At 45.2% G+C, this 14,982-nt stretch overlaps 1 protein-coding gene across 1 annotated transcript in view; it reads right to left on the reverse strand.

Annotated features, from left to right (window-relative positions):
• The window catches only part of LOC126195612 (lysine-specific demethylase 3B), a 162,619-nt gene extending 150,825 nt beyond the window's left edge, over nt 1-11,794 (reverse strand). Inside the window, exon 1 of the mRNA XM_049934237.1 lies at nt 11,617-11,794. Within this exon, the coding sequence (XP_049790194.1) occupies nt 11,617-11,747 (131 nt within the window). The 5' untranslated portion in view covers nt 11,748-11,794. The remainder of the gene's footprint in view (nt 1-11,616) is intronic.
• Nucleotides 11,795-14,982: the final 3,188 nt, after the last annotated feature.

The following is a 14,982-nucleotide window of genomic DNA, read 5'->3' on the forward strand; positions in this document are numbered from 1 at the left end:
TGTCTGTTAGGTGATTACATTCAGAAAGTTCCTCTTTCTGATATTAAAACTGTTAGGTCATCTGAATACTGAAATTTCTGGCGTGTCTGCTGTGTCAAGGATGAATAACATCGGAGCAAGAACAAACCTTTGAAGCAACCCATCATCGCGAATACGCCATCTGCTCTTCTTTTCACCTTTGTGGACCTTAAACCGCCGATTGCTCCACCAGTTGCTTAACGTGTCACCTACAGTTTTACAAGGTAATGTTTTCGGAATTTTCAGATTTACATCCTGGCGCGATACGATGCCGTAAGCTGTTGACAGGTCAATGAAAGCTACTGTCGCGTCTTGCGTTGCTTATGGTAGCCAGTTTCTAAGTGAGTAATAAAGGAGAGCACTTTGTCACAGGCGCTTTTATGAGGTCTAAATTCAGACCGTTCAGGTGGTAACATTTATTGATAGTGAAATGTGGGTGAATCTACGTTTTGCCTCAAGAAACATTTGCCCTGTTCAATTGTGATGCTTTATTTTTGCGCAAAAATCGAACGTATTATATCTCTTCTGAAACAGTATAGTCTCGTTCGCAAATTTACTATGGAATCTTTTTAAACTAAACATATTTATTGTAAGCATGTTGTTTCTTCTTCGAGACAGACAGATTAATCCGACTTACTCAACTTTAGCATTTCTTGATTTTTTCGGTCACCTCTTTGGCCAGTAAAGCCAGTCACCCCTCCTCACCACCGTCAATAAATTTCATGACGATAATAGCAAGGTGATGTGGCTGCCCACAAAGGCTTTGTCCGCAATCAGTTTGTGTGCTTTCACGGCGAGGTACACCACTTTAGAACTGGTAAGTGGCTGTACCTACTGACGTCTGCACACTACGGTCGGGTCTACGATTCGCTTTGAGAAATAATAAATAGATGTACTTGGTACAATATTAGTTCTGTCGCCATGAAATATTTGCAATAAAATGTTACCGGAAATGTCCTATTGTGACAATTTGGCGAAGCAGTATCTGTTAAGTCATATTGTTCACGAGCTACGGAAGTCTCAGCAGCTTGTAGACACGTTCAGTTGACTCCATAGCTAATAGCCTTGACCCGTTTTTTACCAGTCCCTTTTTTGGGGCGCAAATATTTCACTTCTTTCTACATAAGCAAGAAAGATTTTACTGTCGTATCCAAAGGTTGAACTGACTGCTGTAATACCTGGAAATTTAAAAAGGAATAATTTTTCTCGAATTAGCTTATTTCAGAGAAGAAATTAATTTGACTACTTTCTATCTTCGTACTTGACTGCTCTATATGCCTGTTGGTAATTCCTGTACAACAACGAATTCTGATTTAGTTGTCTGGCTGTGTTCGTTATGAACATACGGACATTCAAGTAACATTCAGTATATTTCAGGTTTACTGACGTAAGTGCAATGTCAATTTATTTAATGAGGCCCAATAATGGGACAATGGCATGTTATCACTACTGTGCTGAGGTGCGGTATTACTGTATTCAATCACTTACACTGTACACAAAACTTACATTTTTGAGCTCTACTTTCTTTAAATTGTATGATATTTCCTCTAGGCTTAGGTAGTAAAGTGAACTAATCCTTTTCACACTTTATAATTCCAAGAAATAAAACATGCCACATGGACTTACAGTTCAAGAAGTTTTAACAGAGCTGGAAAGCTATGAAGTGAATGAACATGAGGCTGATGACTTAATATTCGTTATTTCACCCAACGCAGATGAAATAACAAAACCAGCAGGAATGAGGATTCTGTGACTACATGCTTGACAAACAGATTTAAGTTCTCGTAGTGAAATGAAGGGACAACAAAATAGTGTGTGCAGGCACAAATTACAGCATTCGTCGAAGAATATAACGCCCAAATGTGTAGCGTTGTCCTACTGGACAAGGAGATAGCGTTTCTTATAACGAGTATAAGATAAAGGGAGTGGTCATGCTGGCCATTATTCACCGAGATTATGTCTGCATGGTCAACACATTGCGTGCGTACCAAATTGCTAACCCAAAGCTCTCACTTTTCGATGTCCAAAAGAGTATAGTGATGATTTACTTTTCAAAGAAAACAGGATCAAGACCGAAACGCAGAGAACCATTAGGAGACAGACTGATGTGAGTACGAGGGAGTACAGATTTACGACTAGATCCAGGAAACCACATTCACGTAAAACACGACAGAGATGTGAATACTGCAAGGAAAACAAACACAAAAAATGGGTGATAAGTCCAATGCTGGTATACTTTGTTTGCAATGTTGATGTACATTTATAAGTATTTTGTTTCATTTAATACTGAATAAACACACAGTAATATTATAAACTATGGTTTTATTTTGTTCGCGATGTTTCATATAGTTTTCAGCACTTACAATAATATTGCACACTTTGATAGCTAATTTTTCCGAAATTACAAAAATGAGTGTTTTTGTACTAATGTACTAAAATTTTTCAGAACACCTTTTCCTTTCATTTGTCACTCAGGGTGTCGCATTACTGTGACAGAGATTGAAAAAATATGTCGCTACGCTTCGGTTATCCACGTAGGACAAGCGCATATGGCACTTTCTCTTACTGTGGACCTCGCCACTGTGGCAGTGGACGCCTCGTGACGCGACCATTGTGTACGTGCAATAGCGGGAGGGGGCAGTACCAGATGGTCTAAAATGTGCGCTGGCGGGGCAAAATTCCCGATGATACTGGCTTTTATTTGGAATTTGGAAATTGAAATATCAGCTCGTAATCCTTACGTCAAAGCTCAGATCTAAGTTGGGAATTAATCACTGTAGTAATTCACCGTATTGACAACAGGTTCGAGGGGCACTAGGGGTGAGATGGTGGGTGCTGCGGGGTTTTCCGAGAAGCGGCGGCCGCAGTTCGTGAAGATGCCAGGCGTGCGGTGGCCGAATTCCGGGAGGCGCTGGTGCAGGCGAGCGGCCCTGTTCGCAGAAAAGCACCTGGCAGGCTGCCGGCATACTTGGCAGCGGGCGGCGGCCTGTCGCGAGGTGTCACTGGGCGGCGTTAAAGGGCGGCACAACACGCCTCTGCCGCCCGCTATTTCGGGCCCCCTCCCCAGGCCATTCTATCGGGTTAGATCACACACGCACAAACACTGAGAATGGCGACGAGAGTGGGAACTACAGCGAGCGCTTCACTCAAAGAGGAGGTGTCCTCCAAAAACTGTCCACATTCATCAGTGTTGAAAATATGCTCTCGACAGAATGCATTGTGCGATGTAACCGAAGAATTCACAGTACAAGCTGTGTCTTTGCAAGCACTACGTTTTTCTCGCTCTGAACAGGAATTTCTCTAACCCCGTAGTCCGCCTTCGTGGCGTAGCGATCGCATTACCGCCTACCACCCAGGGGGCCCGGGTTCGACTCCCGGCAGGGGACTGGGTGTTGTGTGTCCTTTATTATCATTGACTCGCAAGTCGCCGACGTGGCGTCACCTAAAAAGGACTTGCAATATGGCGGCTGAACTTCCCCGAATGGGGCCTCCCGGCCAACAACGCCATACGATCATTTCCATTTTTTTCTAACTCCGTAGCGATGTTGAAATCAAATCAGCCATTGTGATGAACCGGTAAATTTAATTTTCCTTCCATCTTCAACGGTCCACTGAACTCTCCTGCTTTCTGTAATAGACATGACACGGGTACCACTCCTGCTATCTTCCACTGAAACTGTAAGTGCCCTTTTTATCCGCTTCAGACACGGTGTAACGGTTCAGCTTGGCTGTCAGCGTTGGTTGCAAAATTCATGACCTTTTTATACCTTTCTTTATATTTATTACTCGTATACCCATCCCATAATCTTGACATAAGTTTCACAACGTAGAAGGAATAACACATTCTTGGCACTTTGAGATTAAGGACTGTAAAAGCACTCAAGGAAATATGCGCCGCGTCATTCGCAATACTGCAGACATAGTAAAAGGGCATCTCGTGATGCGGTGTCCACAGCGATAAGAAGTATTTAAATGTCGGCAGCTGTAGCATAATGCATTCGTAGCTCAGTAGCATAATCGACGATCTAGTAGGCCAGGCGAAAGGTTTGGTTCATATCTGTCTGGGTGCAATTTCTGTGCGTTATTCCTTAATCTGTTTAATCCGAAGAAATGGCGAAATTAACAGCACGAATACTTCACGATTCTTATGTTTTCCGCCCTCAAGAGGTTAAGGCACATGGTTTCTCTATCATTTCGTAACCTCTACAAACTCCTCCAACTTCAATGACTGCAATCTGCAAGGAACGGAATTTAAAAGGTGAGTAATAAACTATTTTCTACCGCCTCCTTCCACACAGCTAAGTGACTTTCCAAAGCCATCGTGGGTTATTGGCACGGGGTCAGGCCAATGTTCTCTTGTGATCCGTTTCGTCTCTGCCCATACATTTTCAATAGGGTTTAGATCTTGTGCACGAAGAGGGCAATCGAGAAGAAAAATCTCATTCTGTTATACGAAACTCTCCTGCACCAAATCTGACATGTGTACAGAAGACTTGTTCTACTGGAAACATTATTCCCTCAGGATATAGTTGTCGCTTTGACAGGACCGTAATATTCCTTACTCATACTATGGGCGCACTGGGCAACAGTAGGTCGATCATTATCCTGTGGAGCATTCCACAACACACACACACACACACACACACACACACACACACACACACACACACACACACACACACACACACACACACAGAGAGAGAGAGAGAGAGAGAGAGAGAGAGAGAGAGAGAGAGAGAGAGAACCACTGCGAGATGACTCATCGATGCATTTGCGATCGGAACGGGATCCTTTCGGCCTATATACTCCTACTGGACCACCAATCGCTGATGACAATATCCATTCGTCTGAATATATCATGATCCGCTAGTCACGACTGACACTGTCCTCGACACACGCTAATCTGTACAGTCGATGATCATCACGGAGCCTCTGCTTGCCTGTTACACGATTGCTAAGCAGCCTGCCGAAGCCGGCGCCGAATCGTATCGACACACTCAGGAAATCCAAATTTCACTAAGCAGCCTGCCGAAGCCGGCGCCGAATCGTATCGACACACTCAGGAAATCCAAATTTCAAACGCCCGCGTTTAAAAAAGGATTTTGCCACGAGGCTTTGACAAATTCATCATCGACAGGTGTTGTTACACGCCGAAGTCCAGTTCCCATAGGACTACCGGATTCTCGAGTATCTTGGTAAAACAATATCCACCGTCGCGCGGTGCGCTCAGAACGCCACACAGTACGCGGCCCCCTTCGCCTCACGCCTCCAAGCTCTTTCCTCCACAAGAGGCACGTAGTCGCGAATAGCATGTTGAAGATGGGGCACGGCGCGCGAATAATGTGACTCGACTGAATGCGATATGGTGCAGCCATCTCACCTTGCCTGTGCACTGTCACTCGCTATTGTGGATCGAATGGTCCTTGGAGATCTCACACTCACCGCGACGGACTGTCAGTCTCTCACCGTGTAATTATGAAACTACATGAAGAAATCCTATCTATTTTGTCAGTGCTAGAAAATTTAAGTTTTCGAGTCCAGAGACACCATTATCCAACAGACGTGTCTCTCACTGCTGCATAGCCAAACTTCTGTTCCAGCTTCTGTGTGAATTTAGAAGTACATGTGTTTCATATAATACAATAAAGGCTTCACCAACAACAAATTGTTGAATCAGAAAAATATGTGTTATGGTAAAATACATCACACGGATTGGAACATTTATAAAGCCTATACGTTTTTTGTTCAGCTATTTTAGCCATCAACGGACTTAAATTTTCTAAGTTAACATTCACTATAATGCCTATTTCCATTCCTCCCATCACTTACCATGACAATGAACTGAACCAGTGAACTCATCTTGGGTATGAATTATCCATCAATCCCCTTATCAGTCTAACAGCAACAGCCGTGTTTCAAATTTCAATGTACTTTATTCTAATGGTGATGATACGAAGTAAACAACCAACATAAAGTGTATTTCATTTACTCATAAAAATATGCCATTATGAAATCTATAAAAATAAGCGGTTAAAGTCTGGCTTGATACCGTTCTTCCAACTTCAGTGTGAGAAAAGAGCAGTCACTGAATTCACTGCCAATGAAAAATACGGACGCCAACTAGGCTAATTTGGGAATTAGAAATTTGGAAATTTGTGGTAAGGTCTTCTAGGACCAGTGCGGCTACCTAATGCGGCTGGGAAATGTTAATACAGAAATGGAAAGTAGACGACACAGAACTCGACAAGTCGATATGACTGATAACATTTCTTCCGTCAACTTTTTGGACGCATATCATTTGGTGTGTGGAAGCGTCTATCCGAGGGTGCGGGGCAGAGATGTAAACGGCAGCGGACAACAGCGCTGCCAAGGCCGCGCCGGTTGCTTGCACCTCTGGAGCGGCTCTCGTGGCACGACCTTCAGTCGTGCTACAATAGAGGACAGCCATCACTTAACAGGCTGCCCTTGCTCAATTGGGAATTATTCTCCGCCGCTCAATCGGGAATTGCGCAGTCGCTCGCCAGCTTTCAAAGCCAAATCCAAATGATGCAGGCGGCAGGAGGCGCACATTACTTACCGTCGCCTAATGCGTTCACTCTTACTTACGAACATATACGTAGCAAGCAACTACTTGAACAACACTAAATACAACAACCATTCTTAATTTTAGGCTATATCACACTGATCTAGGGACAACAGTTCGTCTAGGTAACCGTAAGTTATTACTATGTATCCGGTTGATACTGACTAAATTATATTTCAGTTGGTGTTTTGAGACGGAGCGTAGTTTATTGTAAAGCAGCTGATAATTAAGATTATTGTGTGGCAAACGTGTCCTAACAATTTCAGCTGACGTAAAATAGTAAAGACTTCCACACTATGTGCGCTGTTTCCGTGACTCTCATGTTGGTCATGTTAATCACTCGAAGTTTCTGTTGACCGAAACGCTAAAGTTCCTCATAGTCTTGGCTGTACAGTGTCCAAGTTTCACAGCTTCGTAGTAGCGCTTAAATCACCTTATACAGCATGAGGTTTAGGTACACGATCAGATCTTTATAACTGAAGACTCAATGTGTCGTTTTTCCAACGCGTGCCGGTTGTACACATTTCCTGTCTAAGATTCGTTCAGAGGCACAGTGTTTAGATAGGCTGCAACCCACATATGAGAAGTAAACAAAGATGTAAATTTAAAGGATTACCCTTGGTACAAGGACTTGGTTTAAAAAAAAATCAATTGAGAGTTACAATCTGTTTTACGAGTATGTATTCTTGTATTGGTTTACTGCCTCTTGCAGCTATTCTGGTGTGAGGGCTGATGTTGCAGCGTAATCCACACAAGGCAGTTCAAGTCATTTTTGGTATCGTAGAAGTTTTTAACTAAGCCTATGAAAATTAAGAAGGCCTCCGCCGAAAAGATATCCGAACTCAACACCCGGTCTGGATCTCATTACATATAGAATCGCTGACAAGTAAAGGGCAAAGAGAAGGCGCAAATACTATGTGCGATATACAACTTGAGACTTCACGCGGGAGGAGTGGGTGAAACCATTCTCTGCCCCTCTCATATACTACTCAAGGCGGCGTTTGGAAGAAACATGCAACAGTAGTACTACCAAATCAAAGGTGACACGCGTAGATTACGATCGCTGAAATGTTTTTGCTACAAACTGCAGAAAACTACGTAAAATGTTACTGTGTACGACATTATTTGCTGACTGAAGCTGGCACCGAGTGGAACCAAATCAATACTGACCAATTCCAACAGATTCCTTCATTCCCGGCATCCACAACGTTAAGTGCGAAGTTATTGCGCGCATATAGTATGCAGCCCAGGAGTAATCGTTACAGATTTAAATAAATTATGTGAATGAGCGAGTGCCCAATCTTGCGATCGTCAACAGCCTGGCCAGGATAACAGAAATGATGAGGACAACAAAATCGTCTAAGTACATACAGATAATGTAGCTTTATCGAGGTCATACAAGGCTACGAAGGGAGATTGTTGCTGTTCTCTACATTTTATTTGGGGTTCTCTCGCACAGAAAATCAAATCATGCATATGGACATTTGGAAACGGCCCTGCGAGTCAAGGCGATTAGGGACGATTCTAACGATTACAGCGCCATTTTTAAGTCGGCAGGTACATCCTGGAGAGTCTCACGTCTAAAGTCGAATTTTGGGAATAAGACCCAGTTTGACCACGGTATCAGTGAGTTCATTCCCTGGGATCTCTATGTTGCCCAGTGTCCACACGAAAGTAGCTGAGCGTCCACACTGTTCAAGAGTATACAAGGAATCCTGGATAGCAATGACCAACATATGGCGAGGGCAGCACGAGAGCTTGCAAACTGCTCAATGACTCGCTGCAGGTGAGAAAGGACCCCACTAGTGCAGGAACGGATGTGATCAATAGCTCAAGAAATGGCTACCAACTCCACAGTGGTAGCACTACAGCCAGCCAACAACGAGAGCAGTTCAGTATGTTCCACATGAGTATAAGAAAAGCCTACATGACCAGTCACCATCAAGCCATCAATTGTAGACGACTTCTGAACTATGGGATGCGCCAAGGATGGAGAAAAAAATGGCAGTGGAGAGAAGAGGAGAGGTGGAAGAGAACAGACAGGATGCATATTGTTATGGTAATCCCTGATCGGGGCCGCTACTGTGGAAGATGGATTACCATGTTTGGAAAGAGGAGACGGTAGTTCGGATTCTTAAGCGTGATGCGAAGTTGGTTGCCAAGACAGTAAAGAACTTCAACGTTCCGGCCAACAAACTTCGAATGATTAACATGCGCAACATGAGAGTCACAGAAACAGCGCACATAGTGTGAAAGTGTTTTACTATTTTACGTCAGCTGAAATTGTTAGGAAACGTTTGCCACACAATAGTCTTAATTATCAGCTGCTTTACAATAAACTACGCTCCGGCTCAAAACACCAACGTAAGTATAATATATCCAGTATCAACCGGATACATGGTAATAACAAGCTGTTGTCAGCGCCAGATCCATAATCGATCGACCCCAACCTCCACGTGTAAGCTGTTCAAAGAGCTAGTTTAAAAGATTCGTCTCCCAAGTGAAACCCCCGGCAGTGGTGTATCGGATCCAGTATCTACAATGCTGAGGGCAATGCCTTACTGTACGCCAAACCCTCATAATCAAGGCAGGATTATATAAGGGCTTTGTAAAGCTGCAGAAGGGTAGTGCGATCTGCACCCCAGCTGGTGTTACTCAGGCAACAAAAGTGTATTAAGATGCAGTCAGCACTTTCGCTTAAGCTAGCTAAGATGGGAATCAATGTCAACTGAGAATCAAAGACCAGATAGATCTCCACCCCACTGAGTAGCTGGTCATCGAGGTCAAGCTCTGGTTGTGTGTGAACAGTACAACGTCAAAAGAAGTGATTGACGCGAGTCTTGGAGACGGAAAAGCGAAAATCATGGGTGAGGCCCATGTCGGCCCCTTTGGTATGGCACCTTCCAGGCTAGACGAAGAACAGTAGAGGCAAAAGTTATGAGTATTCAACGAGGGTGATGATGAGGACCCCACAGTTAGACCATTGATGGGTACTGGGAAAAAGGGACACTCAGGACAGTGCCCTGCAGCACCCATTCTCTTGGATGGGGGGTGGTGGGTACTGTAGGAAGCAACAACTCGTACCTGGAACGTATGGTCCGACAGGAACTCTTAGACAAAATCTGGGAGCGGACTCCAGAGACCCCATGCATGTGAGGTAGCAAGGATGTGGTGTCGCCGTGCGGTGTCACAAGCCTTTTGCAAGGTGTAAAACACAGCTATAAAGAGTTGAAGACGGACAAAAGCTGTAAAGATGGTAGACTCCTGGGAAACCAGATGATCAGTAGTGGACAGGATGGAGGCAGAAGACCCCATGACTCATGGAGCCAATACAGCTGCCGGATGCTGGTTGCGTTTAAGTAATGTACAGAGAACTTTGTTGAGGGTTACTGGGCAATAGCTGTCCACCTGTAGAGGGTGCTTACCCAGATTCAATACTGGGACAATGATGCTTTCTCGCCACTGCGATAGGAACTCGTCCTCTTTTTGGATGTGGTTAAAGACGTGAAGGATGTCAAGGATGTGATACTGATGATCCACCGGTAGCTGTTTGATCATTTGGTTGTGGATGTGGTCTGGCCCTGGGTCTGTATCATGGCAGTGAGCAAGGTAGCATTTTTGTGCAATACCAAATACGCGCGCAGGTATCTGGTATCCATAGTGACATCTGATCTTAGCCCAAACATGCGAACAAGAGGTATGTGGCCCGATGGTTCAAATGTACTGTTCCCAGCACTCTTGTTTCCGTCGCTTTATTAGGTGGTAGACCCGGGCACGAAGTCACTTAAAGGCAGTGAGGTGCTCCATCGAAGGGGGGCCGCTTATTGTGTTGGAGAGCCCACCTACGGTCTCGAATGGCCTCTGCGACTTCCGAGGACCACAAAGGTACTGTCTTCCATTGGGGCAGGCCCAAGGAACAGGGGATCGCTAATTCAGCTGCTGAAAGAATAACTGTAGTTCTACTCTGAATTGCCTCTCAAGCGGCAGGGAGCCAAAGTCGACAACAGACGATAAAGCAACCCATTCATCACAGTTGAGAGCCCATCTGGGCAGACACTGAGGAAGGGACACGAAGATTGGGAAGTGGTCTTTACAACATAGGTCATCATGGACCCTCCAGTGGATGGATGGAGGAAGAAGAGTGGTGAGCCCTCTGGGGTGGGGGAGAGAGGAGGGGGGGGGGAAGAAGTGGGCCAAATCACATTCAGTGGCTGCAAGTAATGAACAAATACAACAGATGCTGCCTGAAATGTGACAAAAAAGCCGAGTGTCTTTTTTAACGCAGTGGAAGAATGAACCTACAGCTGGTTACAGGCATCGTTGTAAAGAGTCATGTATTTCGAGTGATTTCATCCAATTCTTGCATTTGTTAATCTTTAGTTTTCCTTCTTTACAGTAGATAGTACATCATACACTGTCCAATCACATTAATGCGACCACCCGTGAAAAGCCCGAATAACCACTTCTTGAAGTGCGAGATGTGCAGGAAGAGAGACAATGAGGTTCTGGAAGATATGGACAGGGTAGTGGAGCCATGCTGACTGCAGTGCCGCGGTCAGCTGCGTTAGTTTCGTCAGTGGAGAATCCACGGCGCGAACAGCCGGATCGAGGAGGTTCCAAGGATTCTCGATTGCGTTTAAATCCAGGTAGTTTGCTGGCCAGGTGAGTACAGCAAACACAACCTGGTGCTCTTCGAACCACAAACGTATACTGCGAGAATTTTGTGATGCGCGGTATACTTTAACCACTGCGGCACGCCAACATTTTACAAACTTAGCTGTTCCGGAAATGCTTCCACCCTTGGGACATAAGCCAGTGAGCTAGCCCTTTTGGATGTTAGGTAAATCGCTACATCATTCCCATATTACGTCGAAGAATGCAGGATCTTCTTTACGCATTCGCACTAGTACGGTTGCCACCTCAGGTCTGTCGGACATGGGCGCTGGTGAGATTAACGTGACTGGACCGTGTAAGATAATACGCGCTGCTTTCCCTACAGCTGCGTTTGGTTTTACCTGATGATGCGGTCCCGCTCGAGCACCTCGAGGTCGTAGCGGTGGTGCGGCTGCGGCTGTGGCTGCGGCGGCTGGTAGAGCGGGTGCGGTGGCGGGTGGAAATGCGAGTGCGAGTGGGGCGCGGCGGGCATCAGCAGCTGGTGCTGCACGCTGTGCACGTGGCGCACCTCGACCAGGCCGGCGGGGTCGCGCCACACGGGCCCGCCGTGGCCGGGGGCGGCGGCGGCGGCGGCGCCGGGGGCAGGCGCGGGGGCCACGGCCGCGCCCGCCGCCCCGGACACGCCGGAGCCGGGCGCCGCCACCGGCGCCGGGGACGACCGCGGCGGCTCCAGCGCCGACACATGCTCGCGCCTGTACTGGCCGGCGGCGCCTGCAACATCGGTATACCGGCCCGTCACATATCGAAGCACACAGAACATTGACAGAGTGTTACAGCAGACGATTCGCTTCAAGGAAGGTACACACATTTCAAGATGGAGATAAAAGAATCTTTGACAGTATAGGTTTAGTGATTGAAAGCACACATGAGAACACAGCACACACACTTGGGTTCTAGCTCCATGCTCAACATAGCAGTGGGCTGGAGCTCCATCATGGAGTAGCTACATTACCCTCTGTATCAGCAAAACAACGCATTCCAGCAGCGGAGCTAGGATCACATGCAGGGGTAGTATGAGCCCTGTGTGTGAGGCGCTGCGGAAGGATGACTGATCCCACAAAAGGGATCGCCAATAATACCAACCTACACATTGAGGCTCAGCCAGTGGGAATTCTCCCTCGCCCACAAGTGGGTGAAGGTTGACGATCTCGCACCTCGTAAAGACAGGCTCGTCTGTGAATAAGGTGAATGACAGAAATCTCAGTCACCGCGACGGCCGGTGCGACGAACTAACGAGAACACCGTCGCGCGAATGAAGACTGCATGTGTTGTGATACGGACAGTGGTAGCTGTGGAGAATATTCCACCCTGTCATCTGGATTACCCCGTGCTGGCTGACCGCCAACCTCGTGCTGATATGAGAGTCTCCGTCGAAGATAAGTTTATCTCTAACTTCAAGTTGATGTATCTCCAGAATGTATTTCAGGCCGCATGACCATAAACCTGTTCTGCCCCTTAAGTCTCTCAGGTGTCGTTTCCTCCAGTTTGTCGTCGTTGAGCAAAATCATCGTGTATAACTGTAGGATGAGTCCAGTGCGTACGAGTGCGAGGATAATCATAGTAGAAGAAATATAACACGGGCGGCGAAGATAAATGCTACGGTAACCCCTCTGTGAACGATGGTGTGTCACTAATTGGGTCGACATGAGGATATCACCGCGATTAATTGAATCATATGTCAGACGTATTTCAGTATCTTCCCCGACAAATGAATTCTATAAGAATGAAACACCTTAAAATCTGGACATTGCAGTCAATAGCGTGACTTGCTGTATACACTGTTTTCAGTAACAGCAGATTTATCAGACTGTAGCAGCCATGTGCAGTATATGTCCAGTGCAACGTCTCCCCCCTCCCCCACCCCCCGGTTACATATTTTGAAGCTGGCGTACATTATCAGTTCAACCTCGCAAGTCCCCCCTCCCCCGCCACCACACACACATGTGATCCTTCCTCCATCCGTATCACATCCACCCCCCTCTCTCTATATATGTATATATATTCCTTCTGACTTCAATAATGTAACAAGAGGCAATAAACAGCTTAAGTAAATCCTACATCATATCAAAACCTACATTTTTTTTAAATCTGTCAGTATCAAAATGTAGACGTATTAAGTATGCTATATTTACGAACGCACCACTGTTGATGTTCTGTTACACCGAACATGTTACGCTTTTATTTAGACTCCGAATTTTATTTTATTCGAATCCTGCCTTTGGCATGGATGTGTGTGATGTCCTTCGGTTAGTTAGGTTTAATTAGTTCTAAGTTCTAGGCGACTGATGACCTCAAAAGTTAAGTAGCATAGTGCTCAGAACCAATTGAACCCTGTTCTCACAGCTGACATCGTTCAGGACTGGATTTGTCAACACAATTGTCGCATCTCCTCTGGCCACCTCAACCAGCAGATCTCATTTTTATTGACCCTTTATGGTCTGTTTTGGAGAGAACGTTGGGTGGTCGCTATCCACCATCATCGTTACCTGAACTTACCAGTACTGTGCAGGAAGAATGTGTAAGAATCCCTTGACAACCGTACAAAACTTGTATTTAACAATTCCAATAGCCGACAGCACTTCTTCCGAGGAAGTCTGGTCCACTGAAAAGCTCTGTATACGGCATTACATGGACCATTAAAATGGTATTTTGCACTGAAACCATGCACTTCTAGAACGACAACTAATAGACAGCATCTGAGCCTTATCTTCACGGAAAATACCCAGAATTTGCCTTTATTGTTTAGTTTCGCTTTGCAGATCGGGACGACTTGTTTCCACGTCGTTTTTGGCTACTGTACTAGAATTTTTAGTCATTTCTTAATTCTTGTAAATACTATATACGACTCAATTCTATATTCAACAACGCCCGACAGCCAAAATTCCTAACTCTGAAACAAGAAAATTAAAGATCATCAATGACACAGTCTGTTTTTAAGTAGATGAGAAATCCTTTATGGTCCCCACACTGAGTCTCTCCTTGGCGACCTCGGATAGATGAGAAATTCCGTTCACAAGATAATTACATTTATAATAGTAAATAATGTAACTGTCCGTCAATTACATTTCAAAGCACATGTCAATGAAATTGGCATAACGCTACCGTGGCAGAAAATAGAATCCCTGAGTATGGATCTTTCGCAATACATGGGCAATATTGCTGATATTGTAAAGGGGGTTGCAATACACATAGCAGCTGCTCCACAATGTACGGATTATCTCCCTAACGGATAACACATCATCTGAGCCTTAGCAGAGAGTAACAGATTCTGACAGTAGTGCAGAATTTCAAGTCAACCATATTGGCAGTGTGCGCGAAACGGGGCGGCAGCGACTTACGGAAGAGAGCCTTGAGCACAACCGACGGGCCTTTTCAAGAAATATGTTGATTCATCAGCGGAGTGACTTCAGAGGACACACTTATGACTCAATAACTACACTGGGATGTCGGAGACAAAGTTGTTCTTTAGCGAGTCAACTGATTAAAACTGTCATAGCATGGACAACAAGACCTCAAGCAGAAATCTCTGATGCATCGCGCTTTCTGAAAACTATGTATGTATTACGAAGAAAATAATTGTGAAGACAGGAAGTAAGCTGAACATACTTTTGGGCACTGAGTTAATTTTATGGCTCTATAAACGCGTATCAACAGAACGTCTGACAAAGGATGCTGCAAGACAGTAAAGCATATATTCTTTGCAAATG

Source organism: Schistocerca nitens, chromosome 7, assembly GCF_023898315.1.
Source record: "Schistocerca nitens isolate TAMUIC-IGC-003100 chromosome 7, iqSchNite1.1, whole genome shotgun sequence".
Classification (NCBI taxonomy): domain Eukaryota; kingdom Metazoa; phylum Arthropoda; class Insecta; order Orthoptera; family Acrididae; genus Schistocerca; species Schistocerca nitens.